This window comes from Zea mays, chromosome 2 (assembly GCF_902167145.1).
Source record: "Zea mays cultivar B73 chromosome 2, Zm-B73-REFERENCE-NAM-5.0, whole genome shotgun sequence".
NCBI lineage: Eukaryota > Viridiplantae > Streptophyta > Magnoliopsida > Poales > Poaceae > Zea > Zea mays.
In genome coordinates this window covers 40,136,927-40,155,236 of record NC_050097.1, presented here as the reverse complement: position 1 = coordinate 40,155,236, position 18,310 = coordinate 40,136,927, and the positions used below count along the sequence as shown (strand labels likewise).

The following is an 18,310-nucleotide window of genomic DNA, read 5'->3' as shown; positions in this document are numbered from 1 at the left end:
GCCTTCCTTCGGATGTCCTACCGCGTCCACGAAGCTTGCAACCAAATCGTAACAAACTACCACTGAATTCGTCGATTCTAGCTATGTTCCTTTTGGCCCTGGGTCCATGGCTTCGGCCATATAAATACGGGCACCACACATCCATCTAGATCCACGTCGAGGGTTGTGATAAGGTATACCGAGCGAGCAATGGGAAGAAAGAGAGCAGAGAGAAGCGATAAGTCTCCGCCTCCGCCATTGAAGTCGATTCGGGCGACATCTAAAAAGTGAAAGTTTCCTTTGCCTAGGAACAAGATTTGGAAGGTGTCTAGAGGGGAAGAGGTGAATAGGCGAATAAAAAATAACACTTAAAAATAGAAATTCTAAATCACTGGATCGCAACGGAATGAAAGCCACTTCGAGTATATCGCAGCGAAAATGAAGTTCCTATCTCAAAATACTCAACACTTTAAAGACAACTTATAACATAGATAGTTATTGAAGTACAAGTATAAAAGCAATAAGGACAGAGAGATAGAACACAATACAAAGCAGAGCACACAGTCACAGTGATTTATTCCAAGGTTCGACCAAGTATAAATGCTTGCCTAGTCCTCGTTGGAGTTAGCCACACCTTGGCTTAGAGTCTATTTCAACTCCAACCTCCGTTTGCTTAGATTTGTCAGCGTGACAGACAGAGCCGTTCACTATATTGATGATGGTTAAAATGATGCCATGGATGTTTATAGTCTTCTTGACAGCACTTCGGTAGAGAAACAATGCTCAAGATCTTACTCTTGCTCTAAGTAGCACTTCCCCTCTCTCTAAAGGCTTATAACTGAGCCTCTAAACAAACTAGAGCGAGATACACAAGAGAGGGCGAAAGAATATGATCACTTGATGTATCAACTTGTTGGCTGCACTGCTATATTGTATACACAAAAAATGTGGAAACGATAGAATATGTGGTAGTTGGTATATGGTAGATATTTAGAGTGAATATGAACGCATTAGGATAGAGTAGAGAATCTCGCTGATCAGGATGAAATATTTTTTAGGGCTAGTTTGGGAACCCCATTTTTTCAAAGGATTTTTATTTTTCTGAGGGAAATTAGTTCATTTTCTATTGGAAAAATAGAAATCCGTTAGGGATAGTTTGGGAACCCCATTTTTTCAAGGGTTTACTGTTTTACCAAGGGAAAATTAACTAATTCCTCTTGAGAAAATGGGAATCCCTTGGAAAATTGGGGTTCCCCAAAACTAGCTCTTAGGAAAATGGAGTTCCTAAACTAACTCTTAGAGTGTAGAAATTTAGGGTTCCATGAACGCGGATAGCCTAAGAGCAACTCCAATATTTTTTCTAAAAAAGTGTTTGAAATCAGTTATAGTCATCAAAATTGCATCGTATAAGTATGGCCAAATTATGTTTAGCAAGATGCTAAATAGCTATCAGGAGTAAAAATAACTTAGTCTGCAATAATTACTCATATTTAGGGAGTAGATCGATTTTGAATCTAGCTTTGGTAGCCCTGCCCCACCAAATCTGGCTAATAGTACAGTTGAGAGCAAAGGATGTCGAGGGCGAAAGAGGAAAGGCCGGTCGACATGACCTAAGGATGTGTGGTGGTCCGGTGGCACAACCTATGGGACAATAGTTGTCCGACGGTGAAGGATAAACTTATGTCACACGTGTTCGACCTAGATACCTTACTGTACTTAGGGATGGCAATCGGACGGGTAGTACATGGATATATAGTTCGCAAATCCATACACGCGAGATAAAACTCAACTCATACTGCCCATAAACGTTTGTGGGTATGGATCTGTATCCATACCCGTACCCACCGGGTATCCGCTATCCAGTGGATACCCGTTACCTGCCCGCCCACTACAATTTTAGCATTAAACACCAAACAACAGTTTTATTACATTTCAAAATAATTATCATTACAATAGCATTAAATGATAATTTCAGCACCAAACAACATGTTATGGATAAAAATTGAAAAATAGTAATTTATGATAATATATAAATCTGGATGGCCCACATGTTAGATATCCATTGGGTAACGGGTATGGATACTGAATATCCATACCCGCGAAAAAAAAATCCGCGGATACTTTATTATATCCATAACCGTACCCGCGGATATCAAATTCCACTATACCCGTATCCAATGAATAATTATCCGCGATTATTTACCCATACCCGTACACATTGCCATTCCTAACTGTAATAGAAAGTGGAAAAAAGAGTGTCGTACCTGGCAACCTTATTGTGTGGGAATGGAAAAAAATAATCACGCGAGTACGAAGAAATTGACATCAAGAGTAAATATAGTTGGATAATAAATAACTAAATATAATAAGTCTATTTAGAAAATTATTGGAGAAATATTTTTTTAGTTACTTATTAAATTTAAGATTTATTGAATTATTTATAGAATTATTGGAGTTGCGCTAACTGTAATCCTTAGCCCCTGTTTATTTCCTTCGAAAATTTGCCATGGCGCGGTGCGGCGCGTGCCAGCTTCGTTCTAGCACCAAAACTCCGAAAGTTTGGATTGCAGGAGGGGCGGGAAGTGAAAACGTTCAAGTCACCCGCCTCCTCCCAAAATCGCCTCCATCTCCCCTCAAAATCCTCTGCTCCTCCCTCCATTCCAAATCCTCCGGGAACCATTTGCGCGGCTACGATTCGCTCCTGCAACTGCAGCATAGAAAGTGACGTCGCCGTCGCCGCATTCGCGCCGCCCTGGGCTCCGTCCAACTACCGTTGCAAACCCAGGTGTGTCTCCTGACTCTCCTCCCGCTCTCCGTCTTACCCATCTCTCCTCAGCACATCCTTTTCTCTTGCTAGGCTTGCCTGACACCAGAAGCTGCTCCCCTCTCCGATCCAGCGGCGCCCTGTTCGACTGCGGCGGCGGCGGCTACCATCCCGATCCGGTGGCGCCCCGGCCTTGCTCGATTCCTACAGCTGCTATCCTTTTCTACCTGCGGCGCCCTGCTCCACTCTAGTGGCTGCTCCCCTCCCAATCTGGTGGGTGTTTACTCAAATCCCCGTTCGTCACCCCGACGGCTGCGAGGCAGAGAGCGGACCCTGAGCTCGAAGCCGTGCGCCTTCCTCACTGCTCCCTGTTCTTGCTCACACAGACACAAACGATTAACCACGTTTCATCTACGCTTAATCTCCCTACCACAGCTGAAGCCAGTATAATATAAATATATGTCGTGATATTGATTTTTTGCCTGAAGCCTCAGTTTACATTTTTTGTTATATTTGTAGAAATTTTTGAACCAATTCTAAGAGCTGATGCCAATTATTGATGTGCCACTGTAACCTGATTAAGTTTCCGGAAAATGTAGATTCGATTTGGCAAATAAAGGTTAGATTAGATATTAAACCTATCATGGAGTGCACGTGCTGCATGTGCAAGCGCAAAGGTGCCAGCGATTCAAATCGAGTTGGGCCCACATGTGCCTGGAAATTTTTTAGCTCCGCCTTCAAAATTTGAGCGTCCCGCCCATCTCCCCGTTTCAATTCTTCCACTTTGAATTAGATCCCCCGCCACCACAGCCTGAAGCACCCAAATCCATGAGATTTGCCCTAGGTCTATTACTGGATAGCAAGTGCTAGTTCCATCAGGGGTCCCAGGTGCCTAGGTTGGATATCCAGACGACCTAATCGTGAGGAAGTTTTAGGATTCAGCCCCTTCCCCTCCCATTTCTTGGTGTTCTGATGCGATTCAGGGTGCTGCTTCCCGTGAACCTAGTGGCAGGAGCAGTAGTAGTATTTGGACCAGGCAAGCCAAGAATGCGATAATTTTTGGGGTTGCTGCCTTCCCATTTGTGTTTATTTTGGTGCTCACCAATCTCTCTCGGCCGCATGCTTTCTGCAGAGCCCCGAGATGCCTGAGTCCAGGGACGGCAGGAGTGAGGACCTAGCTGACCTTTCTGGTGGTGTTGGTGGTGGAGGGTTCTTTATCAGGAGGGTGGCCTCGCCGGGAGCCCTAGCGGTGAGGGGTGTCAGGAAGCCGTTGGCGCGGCGTTATATTTCACCCTCGAGGAACAAGGAGAACCTGCTGCCGGTTTGGGCGTTGAGGGTCACACCGACAAAGAGGAGCCCGCTTCCTGGATGGTACCCCAGGACGCCGCTCCGTGATATTACGGCCATTGCAAAGGTGTGCATACTTCAGTACTAGGATGTGAGCTATTTAACTTATCGAAGGTTTCATTGTTTCAATGCTTACATGCTTTATGATGTGGGATTTGTTGTTGGAAAGCATCTTGTGATTGTATTGTAGCTGGCCTGCTGATTTCTAGGAGTACAATTCATGCCTATGTGGTTTTGTTGGATTTCATCAGAATCAAGCAATTACCTGATGGTTTTAGTGAAGTGCCGTGATGTGCTTTTAGTCGCTAGTTTTATGGGAACATTTTGATCAAACAATAATGCTGAAAAGAACCTGTGGCAATTTTTTTTGCTGTCATGGTCATCACTTAGATCTTATCAGAGTTAGTCCCCTGCTAATTTTACATATCTAGACTCATTATCTGTGTTTAGTGCCAAGTAGAGTAAAAAGCACGCTGTTGATATATAATTTTAAGTTATTATGGTTGGCTGTTTGGCACAGCCAGATTTACCAATTTCGGCTGATGAATTCTGACCTTACAAAATATTACTTCCTTTTCTTTTCTGTAGTATGCTCCAACTTTATAGTACTGCCAGTAGCATGCAACTGAATGAGATAGATTATAAATCAGTACATTCCTGAATTTCTGGTGTCTTTTTTTGGGATTGTGTAAATGAATCTAATGAGAATGTTTGATTCAACAAGTTGCTAAATTGCAGTAACATTCAAAATGGAATTCAAGCTTCATTTCACCATCTTGAGCTTTTACTATTGCACAAAACTGAATTTCTTCTAAAATATTGTTCAAATAATAAGCTGTGCTTACTTCCAATATTATGAACAGTCATTTTCTGGTGGACATGTTCACTTGCTTATATCCATCATGTTATTCTATTGCAAAATCAATGCACATTATGCTTAATTTAGCTTCTGACTGCTATCATTGATCCTTTTGAAAATATTAATTTGTCTGTTTTATGTCATAAGGTCCAACCATATAGTACTGTTGGTACCAATTAGGAGTAAGAGCATTTCTAAGAGTCTTTATAAATTTCACTCTCAAAATTATCATTTGGAGTCAGTTGCATAAAACACTTTCTATATTTTCCATCAACTTTTCTATATCTTGTTTGCACTCTAGAGAGATATTCTTATTTTCTAACTTTGGCTAGTGAGAAATCTGAAATAGAAGATGTCTATATTTGGATAACCATTTAAAGAAACTGTTGGAGGCTTTTTTTGAACCAAAATCTCTATTCCTCGCAATTAGGAATATAGAGTCAATTGGAGTTGCTCTAACTGATTGATATTTATGATAAATCTGTTGTGCAGTTTCCTACTTTTTAGTGCCCATAAACTTTTAGTATATTTTTGATGGATCCAATGAAAATATTTGACTCAACAAGCTGGTTGAATTACATTAAGGCTCCGTTTGTTTCCTTTCATTTTGAGGAATTAGAATCTAGTTAATGGAGTAGTCTATTTTTTTATAATGTGACATTCCACAACTTTTCAAAGTTTATATATAAGCCTATCTCAAATTCATGGGGTGAGAGATGAAAATTAATTCTATAGATTTACATGCTACTTTTCTAATGTATAACTTATAACATATTCTTCTACTTGCTTCTATCTAGCATAAATGTAGTGTATAACTATCTCTCTCATATGATTTAGGATAATATACAAATATATTACAAATACAAATATATTAACTTAATTAGTTTGTGTCTAAATCATGATATTAGAATGAAATTCAATTCCAACGAAACAAATGGGGCCTAACATTAAAATCGGAGTAGAAGCTATACTTCACCATCTCGTGCTTCACTGCTTTGTTTCTCATCGCCATCTCGTGTAGAATACGTATGACTGATATTAAAATTCTTATGATGTATTGTATTGCTCTGATAATAAGATGGACCTAGTTCCAACTGCATTGTCAATGGGGCATTTGTGGGGTGGAACATTTTACTTTTAAATAGTTGTCTGAACTCTGAATCTACCATGATATTCTGTTATAAATTTAATGCATGGTATGTTTATTATCACATCTGCATTTTAAGTGCATACCATCTGTGTTCAGTAATTCCTCTGCTATACCTACCTTAGTTGTATATATTAAGTCACATGCATCAACCAATTCAATTCAAAAGCTTAAGTTGGTAGGAATAGATGATCAATTTACTTATATTCGAACACTCCCCTTCACGTAGAGCCTCTATTAGACCTCAAACTTGGAATATGAGCAATCAACAATTATTTTATTTAATTGCGTTAATTATGATTCGTATTCGAGATCTCTATCTTTGATACCATATTAATTTGCATGTACCAACCAATTCAACCAAAAAACTTAAAGTTGATATAAAGTGGTGAACAATTCACTTATATTTGAACAATATACTCTATCCATCCCTAATTATAGGCCACTTTGACTTTGTCCTAAATCAAACTTCTCTAACTTTGACCAAATCTACTAAACTGTACTGACATTTACACCACCATGCAACCCACTATGCAATAGTCTTGAGAGTGAACTTATTTGGTATTGTAGATGCCAATATATGTTTATATGAACTTGGTCAAATTTTAAAAGGTTTGCTACGACCATATCGATTTATAATTTGGAAAATATAAGGTAGATTTTAGTTTATCTATGCTATCAAGAAATTTCGATTTTTCACTTAGCCATGTTTACCAATATTTCAGTCCATCTGTTAGGGCACCCTAAAGTTTATCCCTGCATCATTAGTTCATTACAAAAAAACTCGACCGGGGAGGGAAAGACCGCCCTCCCGGTATTATATTAAGAAGAGACCGAAACATTGTTCCGGCCGAGAAAATCTCCGAACACTGGCCCCTCATCACTAGCGGGCCGTCACCGCTCACTCTGCAACAACCCAGTTGGAGGGTGGCGCGCAGGACGTAACCCGAGAGCGGGCGGGGCACAACGAGGGGATTTTTTAACTAAGCCAGAAATTCGCCCTCGAGGGGATCGAACCCAGGACCTGGAGGTGCTACTCGGAAGCCTTAACCATTACGATTAGTTCATTACAAAGAGGGGCGAGCTTGGTGCAATGGTGAGCGTTGTCTCACTTGAGTCGCAAGGTCATGGTTCGAAGCAGTGTCTCACATTCAGTGTATATTTGTTCCCTTGCTAGCTTCCACCCTAGTCTGAATGGCTTGCCTGCTCTCTTTCAGTAGTTCTACAAAAGCTGAACTACACATTCAGGGCTAGTTTGGCAGCCACAAAACCGCCTCCCAAACTAGCCCTCAGTGTATATTTGTTCCCTTGCTAGCTTCCACCCTATTCTGACTGGCTTCCATGCAGGCTATTCAGAGAAGTCGTTCAAGGATTGCTGCAGCTCAGCAGCGAAGCCAAAGGATCGAGCAGTCTTCACAATCTGTGAACGTGACTACTCCAGCACAAGCAGAGCAGGATGCTCACATTGCTGAAGCCTCCCATGCTGTTGCATCTGGCTCCGGCTCAACTGAAAGAGAAGCTGTAGCAAACCCTGCTACTGTTTTGGCTGATGACAATTTGAATGTGTCTTCTTTGGCAGCAGAAGGCTCATTGAATACTCCATCCAAACCAATGGATCCTGCCCTTGCTGACAAGAAACTTTCCGGTTCAATAGAGAAGGTAGAGAAGTTGGTGAGGAAAAACCTGAAGCGAACATCGAGGGCTGCCCAGGCCTCCAGGAGGGCCACCCAAAGGCGCAATCTTATGTCCATGCGATGAATTTATTGCTGTACTTTGCTGGGGGAAGAGAAAGTCCACCTCAGGCTTGTCCTCCTTCCTCTTGTCTGTGCTGCTCTTCTTCCAATACTTGCCGTGGCGTGATGCTCACGGTCATTCCTTGTTCCCTTCTCGAGGACAAGAATATGGAAGCCATTGGCTCTCTGCTTGAGGTTCTAGGACTGCAGCTACTAGTGTGAGGTGTGATCTGGTTCATGCTATTGCTGATGTATGCATACTTTTCTGTGTATCCCTGTGGGCCGTTGAACAAATAAATCTTTAATTTACTTTTCTGCCGCACTAAGCCACTAATACCATAACCACTAGTGTATGAATATTTTCTGTTGTGGCCGCTTGTATTATATGAACTTCAATATGTAAGCCAGTCGGCACCATGAGAAATTTAGCATAGTATCTATGCATGACATAGGTGTTTGGTCATGATCTCTAAGCTCCTAGTGTCAGATGCTTTTTACAACCTTGTTCGTCAGGAGTAAGGTCCATAACCGAACTACAAACATGGTGCTTATTTGAACTTATGTTCTGTTTCTGTCCTTTGGCATTGTAATAAATCTTTATTCACATTTTTCCTTTAGGTTCATATATGTTTTCTTGTTTTCCTGCAGTGCATTCTAGGCTGGTAGCCCTTGTACAACAGAAGCTCAATGGCACCAACGAGGACTGAGAATCCTGACCAATTCACCTTCCTGTCGTGCACATGATAGCTCAGGTCATGATCTAGCCATGTGTTTTGCTTGCTTACAACCTACCTGCTTGCAATTCAATCTCAATGATCCTAAAATTGATTGAGATTTTTTTTTACTCAAGCATCCACTGGCAATATAGCTACAAATATAATTTGGCAGCACTGTCAATGCTAATAAAAGCCAAATTATCAGATAAGGTAATTTAAAGGCTTGTATGAGTCTTCAAACAAATGAGGAAAATGGAGACTGTTCAGTTGTGCAAAGTCACATGCTTGTATATTGAGTTGCCATCAGCATACAAGTCCAAAGTCCTGTTTTTGGTGTGTTGAAATTCAGTGGCCAAAGGACTTCATCCATGATTTGCTCCTTTCCTAAATCCACTTGTTTGAAAAATTGCATTTTAATCTTCCGAGAAGCCTTTGGTTACCTAACTACTGTTTATATTTCTCTGTATATGTATTAGCAGAATCTGATGCGTTAAAATGAATCCCTTGCAGTTCCCTAATTACTAATGTAGTCAGATTCCTTAACTATTGAGTATTATAAATATTCTAAAACTAACAACAAAATTTTCTTTTAAAGGCCGCTAAAGCATATCAGCTAGACCAAGGTCTTCTTAATATAATATCGTGGGGTAGTCTTACCTAGGTCACGCAGGTCGAGAAAATCTCCTTCTCTTTTCATTTATCTATACCCTCTTCTATACTCATGTATATCTAGAGATGGCAATCGGGACTTGATCCTCGATTCCTCGTAGATAATTCTTCTATTAGGGGATGAGGATGAGTGAGTTTCTTCCCCATAATGTTTAATTTTCTAAAATCATTGATATATAGCCGACCTTGATTCTTACCCTTGCATACCTTGTCCATTTCAGAAGATCGACGGGACATCAGGAAGCACAGCAAATGATGGGCCGTGCTGTTATGACTTAAAAGGGAAGACCAGAGCAAGCAATCGCTTGCAGAACAAAACATTCAGTTTTGCAATTTGAAACATAGCCCGGTTGTTTTTCTCATGTCCCCGTCAGGACTCAGGAGGTAACAGAAGCCCATTTAAATTAGAGGAAAAACATCCGAATACCGTTAATATGATCTATCACTAAACTACCGCACTGTAGAGTCTGTAGTGCAGAGAGAACGTGTGCTCTGATTCACATGGTACACCCTAAGCTGGTCGTTGTTAAACGCCAAAAGTGGTGGACAGTCCGTGCCTCCCTTATCAGATTGACTTGGGCGATTATTCTTATTTTGTGTGTGGTTATCTATCTAATTATGTAAGTCTATCGTATAGAAATGGGTCTAGACCTTCCCTACATATATGAATGAGTATGATTGATTGAGAATCTCTGAACATATTTAATTGAACCAATCTATTTTATTTACCTTTTTTATCCTTGGAGTAGATGTAACAATTTTTGTTGTTGCTTACCACATATCCATCTCCACTCCTATTCGATTCTACGTCGTCTAGATCCGTTTTGGCTGACCCGACTCCAAGATGACCCTATGATCTTATCTCTTGTAAGGGGCAAGATCCACTTTGCCTCTTTCACTCAAGATCTCTTTCTTGATCTCTTAATTCATCGGTGACTCTACATTGTCTGGGGACGCTCCAAGCCACCTATCGACCTGGAGCACCATAAGATATCTTCCACAAGGGGGTGGAATCTAGGTTCCTGCAAGGAAGAAGACGACCCCGAGGCGTCGTGGATCGTGCGACCTAGAGCGTGGACCGTTTGGCTCGACACAGGAAAGAAGCTGCTTCTGTTGCTAGGTCGTGGATCGTCTAACCTCGTGTTACAGATCGTCCGTGTCGCCGCAGGGAGAACTGTCAGGCTGCTCGGTGACTTGTCGTGGACCACCGCCACCGTCCATCTCGCAGAACCGAACCTAAGATATTGCTCATCATGAGAAAGTCCCAGGGTTCGTTACTGTTTGGCTCCAAAGATGGGGTGGACATCATACTCAAAATCTTCAACTTTATTTAACCCTACATTATCTAAAGGTGCCAAGTACAGTCAGACAATTCATTCTAGTGTTTGGTGACCAAATCGGCGCCAACCGTCGCCTTTCAGCACTACAGTGATAATAATATCCAGGCCTCATGATTTTTCTTCAAAGTAAAGAAATACAATCACATATTTTCGGACAAGCGGTAGAGCTGGAAAAAAAGTTCGAGGCTCGTGAGCCGGCTCGGGCTCACTCAGGCGCAACTCGGTTTGGAGAGGCTCGCGAGCCTGAACAAGCCCGAGTCGAGACTGCTTTTGTGGCTCGATCAAGTAGCGAGCTTAGCCTGTCAGGCTCTCGAGACGTGGCCAATGTCACGTGTTATATTATTACACCATTACATTAATATGTTATCAATTTATTTATTTAATTTGTATGGACTTATTGCTAGATATAGCTTAAAATATGTTGGCAGATTTTTTTGCATAGTTTTAAATTTTATATATGATAAAAATATTTTTTTTGCTGTAAATAGGATTTAACATGGCGACTCGCGAGAACGAGCCCGAGTCGAACCACTTTTTTCCATCTCGCAATTGACCGAGCCGAGCTCGTTGGTTTACCGAGCTGAGCATGGCTCGTTTCCAGCCCTAAATGGGAGCATGTAACCTTTGTAAAGCAGGCATAAACTATACTAAGAGCAGTGAGCAAAACGAGAGGAAAAGAGGCTCCTTGCCATGCTGAAACATTAAGAAAGAACCAAGAAACCAAGGGACCAGCAAGGTCCCAAGGCGGCAAGGCCTGAATGAAGATCGCTTTTTTTTTCTTTTTGAAAAAAAGAAAACAAGACCCTACACTGAGCTGGGGTTTGCTGCCGAACGTGAGCGAACAAAATGTAAATGCCGTAAGCCCACAGCACACCGTCATTGCCACCGGTCAATAGTATACTTCAATTGCAACGAGGAGATTAGGCCCTGTTTCAATCTCACGTTTAGCTTTCTGCTAAACTTTAGCTATATGAATTGAAGAGCTAAAGTTTAGCTTCAATTACCACCATTAGCTCTCCTGTTTAGCTTACAAATGGCTAAAAGTAGCTAAAGAAAAGCCGCTAAAGTTTATCTCGCGAGATTGAAACAGGGTCTAAAGCTCCAGTGTGAAAAATAAAATAAGAGAAAGGGGTTTCTTTGGTTAATAAAGCAAGCAAGGCCACAAAAAGCCTCTGAATTGCTTTTGCTTTCTAGTTGAATACGCACTTTGCTCTTTTTCCCCCTCTTGGTTCCATCACGTAATAATTGAGTATATATCCCAGCTGAGAACCTTTTGTTTTCTGGATCACATGTAAACGTTGTTATCTGATTTCACCCCCCTCCCCCTACTACGTTGAAGACCAACTTCCGAATTCATGAAACATTACATGACAACATTTTTTTATGTATGCATATGGCTAGTTTGAAAACTCAAATTCTCTTGAGTCAATGATTTTTTAAGGTGAGCAATCCCATAAAATATCATTGAATAAGACATCTAGTTATTTATTATAGGAAAATTTCTCTCTCTTCGCTTATAGAATTCAATCTTACATGTTACAGACGAGCTAGGCAGCTAAACACTTTACCTTCCAAACCCGACAATGTTTGTTTCATTTCATAATTTCCATTGACCGGAAAAAAATTCATAATTTCCACAGATAAGTAAGTATTAAGAAAAGATCCTTGACTGTCATAGATGCATCAAGAATGATGATATCAACTTTAATTAAGATCAGCATTGAGTCTTTCATCGCCAGTGATTATTTACTCGGGCAGAAATACAGGATACAGAAGCGAATCAGCAGATACAGGCATACCGCATACAGCCATACAGTCAGCTTCACCAGCACTCCTCTTCCAGTCTTTCCTCATCCTAGCTCCTACTCAAATCCAAGCAGATGCACCTTGACCCTGCATCACATCACATGACCTCATCTTTATTCTCTCCATATCTCGCAAACCTTTTCCATCACAACCCGTACGCTGTACTCGCATTCGCTTCAAGCTTCTGCAACGAAGCGCATGTACTCCTTCGTGCCACCTTGCATGCCTTTCCTTGCCGGCGACGGGGAAGCCGACCGGTTAACTAACAGGCGGGCACGTTCATCGGCGGCCGGCGCCGCCATCTTGCCAGCCTCGCCATCCATGGCGTACGCGTATCCGTACGTCTTCCGTGCTCAGGCGCCACCAGTGAGTGTGGAGGATCACAAGGCGAAGGACGCCGCGCCTGCTCCGCAGGTCAAGGAGCAGTGGCCGGCCGGCGGCAGCAGAAGCGCTAGCCCACGCGGCGCAGGAACCGGGTGGCCGGACGGTCTTGGCTCGGGGTCAGGTGAGAGCCAGAGGCTGGCGAGCGCCTACGACCTCGTGGAGACGATGCACTACCTGTACGTGCGCGTTGTCAAGGTGCGCGGGCTCCCGGCGAGTGCCGTGACCGGCGGGTGCCGCCCTTACGTCGAGGTCCGCGTCGACAACTACCGCGGCGCCACGCGGCATTGCGAGGGGAAGGAAAGCCCCGAGTGGAACCTGGTGTTCGCCTTCTCCAGGGACCGTGTGCAGGCCACGGTGCTCGAGGTGTTCGTCAGGGACAGGGACGCCCTGGGGCGCGACGACTGCGTCGGCAGAGTCGCGTTCGACATCGCCGAGGCGCCCGTGCGCGTGCCGCCGGACAGCCCGCTCGCGCCGCAGTGGTACCGCCTCGAGGGTAGTGCTGGTGGCAGAATGGTGGCCAACGGTGAGGTCATGCTTGCCGTCTGGGTCGGCACGCAGGCCGACGAGGCGTTCCCGGACGCGTGGCACGCCACCGCTGCCTCCGTTCTCGGCGGTGACGGCGGCGCGGCCGTGCACAACACGCGGTCCAAGGTGTATGTTACGCCCAAGCTGTGGTACCTCCGCGTGGGCGTGCTCGAGGCTCAGGACGTCGTGCCGCCCGGTGCCTGCGCCACTCCGGACAAAGGCCGGCACGCCGAGGTCTTCGCCAAGGTGCAAGTCGGCGGCACGGTGCTCAGGACTCGGCCCTGCACCACGAGGGGTCCGACCAACCTCGCGTGGAACGAGGAGCTGGTGTTCGCCGTGGCTGAGCCGTTCGAAGACCCGGCTGTCCTTATCATCGAGGCCCGCGTGCACCCCGGCAAGGACGAGATCGTCGGGCGCGCCTTGCTGCCGCTCACGATATTCGAGAAGCGGTTGGACTGCCGGCCGGTCCAGTCGCAGTGGTTTAGCCTGGAGCACTTCGGGCGTCCAGCTCCGGCCGTCTTCGCCGGCCGCGTGCACCTCCGTGCGTGCCTTGAGGGCGCGTATCACGTCATGGAGGAGCCAACCATGTACGCCAGCGACACGCGCCCAACCGCGCGGCAGCTGTGGCGCCCGCCGATTGGCGTGCTGGAAGTCGGCGTCCTCGGCGCGCAGGGGCTAACGCCGATGAAGACTGTCGACGGCCGGGGCATGACCGACGCGTACTGCGTCGCCAAGTACGGGCAGAAGTGGGTGCGCACGCGGACCGTGGTGGACTCTTGCAGCCCCCGGTGGAACGAGCAGTACACGTGGGAGGTTTACGACCCGTGCACGGTGCTCACGCTCGCCGTGTTCGACAACTGTCACCTCGGCAGCGCCAGCGCTGGCAACGGCGCCCTCAGAGACCAGCGGATCGGCAAGGTCAGGATCCGCCTCTCGACGCTAGAGATGGACAAGACGCGCACTAGCGCGCACCCGCTCGTCGTGCTGCACCCGTCCGGTCTGCGCAAGAACGGCGAGCTCTGTCTGGCCGTGCGCCTCACCTGCCTCACGCTCGGCAGCGTCGTGCGCATGTACGGCCAGCCTCTCCTCCCCAAGGCGCACTACGTCCAGCCGCTCACCGTCGTGCAGCTCGACAGCCTACGGCGGCAGGCGATGAGCATCGTGGCAGCGAGGCTGAGCCGGGCCGAGCCGCCGCTGCGTCGGGAGGTCGTGGAGTACATGCTCGACGCGGACTCGCTCGTCTGGAGCATCAGGCGGAGCAAGGCCAACTTCTTCCGCGTTACGGCGCTCCTCTCAGGCGCGGCCAGCACCGTGCGGTGGCTCGCCGACGTTTGCCGCTGGAAGAACCCGGCGACGACGGTCCTGGTGCACGTGCTCTTCGTCACCCTCATGTGCTTCCCGGAGCTCATCCTGCCGACCATGTTCCTGTACATGTCCACGGCTGGCCTCTGGAACTACCGTCGCCGGCCGCGCCGGCCGCCGAGCATGGACGCGGGGCTCTCGTGCGCCGAGGCGACCCACCCCGACGAACTCGACGAGGAGCTGGACACGTTCCCGACGTCGAGGCCCAACGCCGTGGTGCGGCTGCGCTACGACCGGCTGCGGAGCGTGGCCGGGCGGATCCAGACGGTGGTCGGAGACGTGGCGACGCAGGGAGAGCGGATCCGATCCCTGCTCACATGGAGGGACCCGCGGGCCACGGCACTGTTCACGGCGTTCTGCCTCGTCGCCGCCGCCGTGCTCTACGTCACACCGGTCCGGGTCGTGTCGCTCGTCGTCGGGCTATACGTGCTCCGCCACCCGAGGTTCCGGGGCCGGATGCCGTCGGCTGCCGGCAACTTTTTCAAGAGGCTGCCGTCCCAGGCGGACACTATGCTGTAGCCTGCAGTTTCAGTGCGACTTTTGCGAGAGTATTGGTGTTCAGTTCAACAATAGTAGTACTGGAAAAACTTAAGGTCCAAAACTGTTTGGAAGAAGACTAGTTTTTAAGAATTCAGTTTTATCTTCAGTTTTTAGAAACTGGTTTATGGTATTTGGAACTGTCTCAGTTTTTATAAACTGGTTTTAGCTAGAGAAAACTAGCTTCTTAGTCTTTAAGTAAACTGGAATATAAATTGATATGTTTAAAACCATCTCAGTTTACACAAATCAGTTTCTTAAAAGATTCTATGACCAACATTTGAGCAATCCTCAAATAACCAGCTCCATTTCATCAAACCAACCATTCCATAACTTAGATAGAGAATACAATCACGTGCCTTATAGAGACTTCTGTTAGGATTCCCGTCTTGCATTTCACTGTTAGTAAGTGTATCGTGCTGTACCGTCACTAGTGTCTAACTAGCGGCGTAGACACTACACTATAGTGTCTAATCGTGTCGTGTCAGCACTATACGACACTAACACCTAACAGTGCCCGTGCCAGCCCAGTCACTATTTCATTTTAAAAGCTCAAAAAATATAGAAGATCTTTAAGATTATATATATAATTTTAAAACTTGAATATTTATATCATTATAAAGTGAATTCATCATGTTTAAAATAATAACAATTTACAATTACGTGCATACATCACAATCACATCTATAAACTACCGGTTGGTGTAAGTTGTGGCTAACCGTGTCGTGCTCGTGCTAGCCCATCGTGTCGTGATGGCGGCTCAAGCACGACACTAGACTTGTGTCGTGTCGGCACTGATACTATATGAATCGTGCCCGTACCGTACTGAAGCATTACGGGTCGTGCCGTGCTTAGTGCCGGCCCATTTGACCATCTATAGGTTGGAGGAAGCGCCATCGGGGGAGGGATTTGGCTGATCGGATAAAAGAAAACGATATATATTTTGTAATTTTGATGTACATAGCTATGAGTACTAGGTCTTTTGCCAAAAATAATCTGAAATAAGCTACTCTTACGAGATTATAAGAATATCATAATATAGGTATTAGATTATATAATCTGGACCTACAATCTAGGTGTTTGTTTACCCGTTAGATTATTTACGTTGGATTATATAATGTCTCTAGATTATAATCTGAAACAAACATGTGACCAAGTTCATTTTCTTGATAACACAAGCCAAAATTCATAACTAGCCACTACATGCAGGCTGTTGTTAATCTGACAACTTTAAAAACATCATGCATGCATGCATAGTTGCATACACATCTGTTTTGAGAGAAATCACATAAATCAAGCACTATCTAGTACCTCACTGGTTGGGTGCAAAGTTGTTGTAAAATGCAGTTACTTTGAGTACTTGAGGCCCATTTCAATGAAATCCAGAAAAAAGTTTTGTTGAATGTGATTGTAATATAATATATTGATTCCTTACTTGGGCAAGAAGAACTGATAATGATGCAAATAAAAGCAAATCAAGCTAAGCAGTCCAGAGATAAAGAGACATGAACTCGATCCTGTTCGTAATTTTTATATAAAAATAACCCCTTTTAGCTTTAAGACAAGCGGCGCGCAGGCCCCATACAGTAGTTAGTCCTCACTACAGCGTACTTCTTTCTCTGCCAAAACAACGAACCGAACAAAGTTGCTTTCTTCCGGGATTAGCAGAAAAAAAAAACACGGAAGTTCTTGCTTCCCATCCCACAATATGAACTTGAACAATCAGGCATTAATGCAAAGACGTTCAATGGCAAGCCGATCATTTATAAACCAAACCAGCCAGCAACCACAGACAGAACATCAATCAAAGAATGAACCAGCAACAAAACAAGATGACAAAATTACGAGGGAAAGAACAACTCATACGTGGAATTCATTGTACACACTTATTATATGAATCGCGCTGTAATTCCCTTTCTCTAATTGGCACGCCAAAACATAGGGGGGTTTTGATGATAGTTGATAGGTGGATGCTGCTTCCCTACTACAACAATGGAATTAGAACCAAAGGTGCATGGCAGATACATTTAAGAACAAAGAAAGAGCAGGATCATCGTGGAATCCGGTTCACGCCCGCCTGATCAAGACCACAAACTTCCAGGAAGCGAGGATCCACCGCCGCCGTGTCGCGCGCGCATGACGATCAAGGCGACTGCCGCCTTGGCCCCCGGGCGTGGTGGTGGATGGGGTCCGGTCCCGTCGGCACCTCCCTCTCCGACTCGGCGCCGAACCCTGTCGTGCTCAGGTCCTCCTCCGCGCCCTGCACGCCGGAAGATCGAGCCGGAGAATCGAAAAAGACCATCAGAAAAAAGAGCCGCCTTTCCTTGACCCTAGCCCGCAGCACGGCGGCGGGCGTCTTTGTATTTTTACCTTGTTCACGTCCGCCTTCTCCCGCAAGCCCTGCGCGGTGTCCATGGGCTCCGCTGTCTCGAGCCGTCGCAATGCAGCCGCTGTGCCGCGGGCGAAAACGTCAGGTTTTGGGTGCGCCCGGAAGAACCAAGAAAACACGGTTTGGTTTGCGATGCGCGCGGGCGCGCGTTTTACGTACCTCCCCGGTAGGACGAGGCGGCGGGCGGCGGCAAGCAGGCCAAGATCACAGCGACGGCGAGCAAGGCGACGACGGCCGCGTGAGCCATCCGGCCAGACGCGGCGGCCTCGCGTACGCAGCCGCCAACACGCGCAAGGCGACGGAAGAGATGGAGGAACAAGAAGAGCCAGGCTTGCCTGCTCCAAAACCCTCTGCCGTCCGCCCTCTGCCGCAGAGAGTTGGTTTCGCCCGTCTGGTGGGGACTCAAACGAAATCGCGTCGCGTCGAGGTGGCAGGTGCTTTGCTGGTTTGCTCCCCTATCCGTGGTACGGTCACGTGCCGCGGGTACACGTGGCGAGCATCGGGTGCGCTGATCACGCCCGGAGGCCGGAGAGCAGTCCTGCCGCGCCGTCGAGGCCAGCGCCGTATGCGTGGGACCCGCGATCCAGAGACGGAGGTGGAGCGGCCCGGCCGCCCGGGGGTCACCCTGGCGCGAGCGAGCGCCGAGAGCGGCCGTCCTCTCGCCTCTCGCTGACGTCACAGACAGCTGGTAGTCCGAGCCGTTGGACGATTTTACAGCTTTGCCACAGCATGGATTCCTTTTCGCTTTTCCGC

General features: G+C 46.1%; 2 protein-coding genes and 1 long non-coding RNA gene across 11 annotated transcripts; 2 read left to right on the top strand and 1 right to left on the bottom strand.

The window, feature by feature from the left end:
* Positions 1-2,500: 2,500 nt before the first annotated feature.
* LOC100193114 (uncharacterized) lies at positions 2,501-9,949 on the top strand. 9 transcript variants are annotated; one of them, XR_561654.4, is made up of 6 exons: positions 2,501-2,764; positions 2,837-3,016; positions 3,876-4,157; positions 7,444-8,052; positions 8,478-8,581; positions 9,436-9,949. XR_561654.4 is itself a non-coding variant. In NM_001367012.1 (4 exons), exons 3-4 carry the CDS (start codon positions 3,885-3,887, stop codon positions 7,852-7,854), a joined length of 684 nt encoding a protein of 227 aa, NP_001353941.1. In that variant the 5' UTR covers positions 2,646-2,764; positions 2,837-3,016; positions 3,876-3,884; the 3' UTR covers positions 7,855-8,272. The 9 variants fall into 9 exon arrangements, 1 of the variants encoding a protein (NP_001353941.1); XR_002266906.3 differs by having other exon boundaries at positions 7,444-8,373; positions 9,436-9,667; XR_002266907.3 differs by having other exon boundaries at positions 2,516-2,764; positions 2,877-3,016; positions 7,444-8,373; positions 9,436-9,667.
* A 2,490-nt stretch (positions 9,950-12,439) lies between these two features.
* Positions 12,440-15,347, top strand: LOC100281680 (anthranilate phosphoribosyltransferase-like protein). The gene has a single exon (NM_001154600.2). It carries the CDS (start codon positions 12,559-12,561, stop codon positions 15,148-15,150), a length of 2,592 nt encoding a protein of 863 aa, NP_001148072.2. The 5' UTR covers positions 12,440-12,558; the 3' UTR covers positions 15,151-15,347.
* A 1,688-nt stretch (positions 15,348-17,035) lies between these two features.
* Positions 17,036-17,976, bottom strand: LOC103646325 (uncharacterized). The gene is made up of 3 exons (NR_163836.1): positions 17,717-17,976; positions 17,539-17,618; positions 17,036-17,428 (listed from the first exon to the last, which is right to left on the bottom strand). It is a non-coding gene; the product is annotated as an uncharacterized lncRNA (long non-coding RNA).
* Between the last annotated feature and the right edge of the window lie 334 nt (positions 17,977-18,310).

What these genes read in the sequence shown, in the direction of transcription:
- LOC100193114 (NM_001367012.1), top strand. Translation starts at nt 3,885, where the DNA reads ATGCCTGAGTCCAGGGACGGCAGGAGTGAGGACCTAGCTGACCTTTCT. An exon ending in ATATTACGGCCATTGCAAAG is followed by an intron (nt 4,158 to 7,443) that starts GTGTGCATACTT and finishes GCTTCCATGCAG; the next exon opens with GCTATTCAGAGAAGTCGTTC.
- LOC100281680 (NM_001154600.2), top strand. Translation starts at nt 12,559, where the DNA reads ATGTACTCCTTCGTGCCACCTTGCATGCCTTTCCTTGCCGGCGACGGG.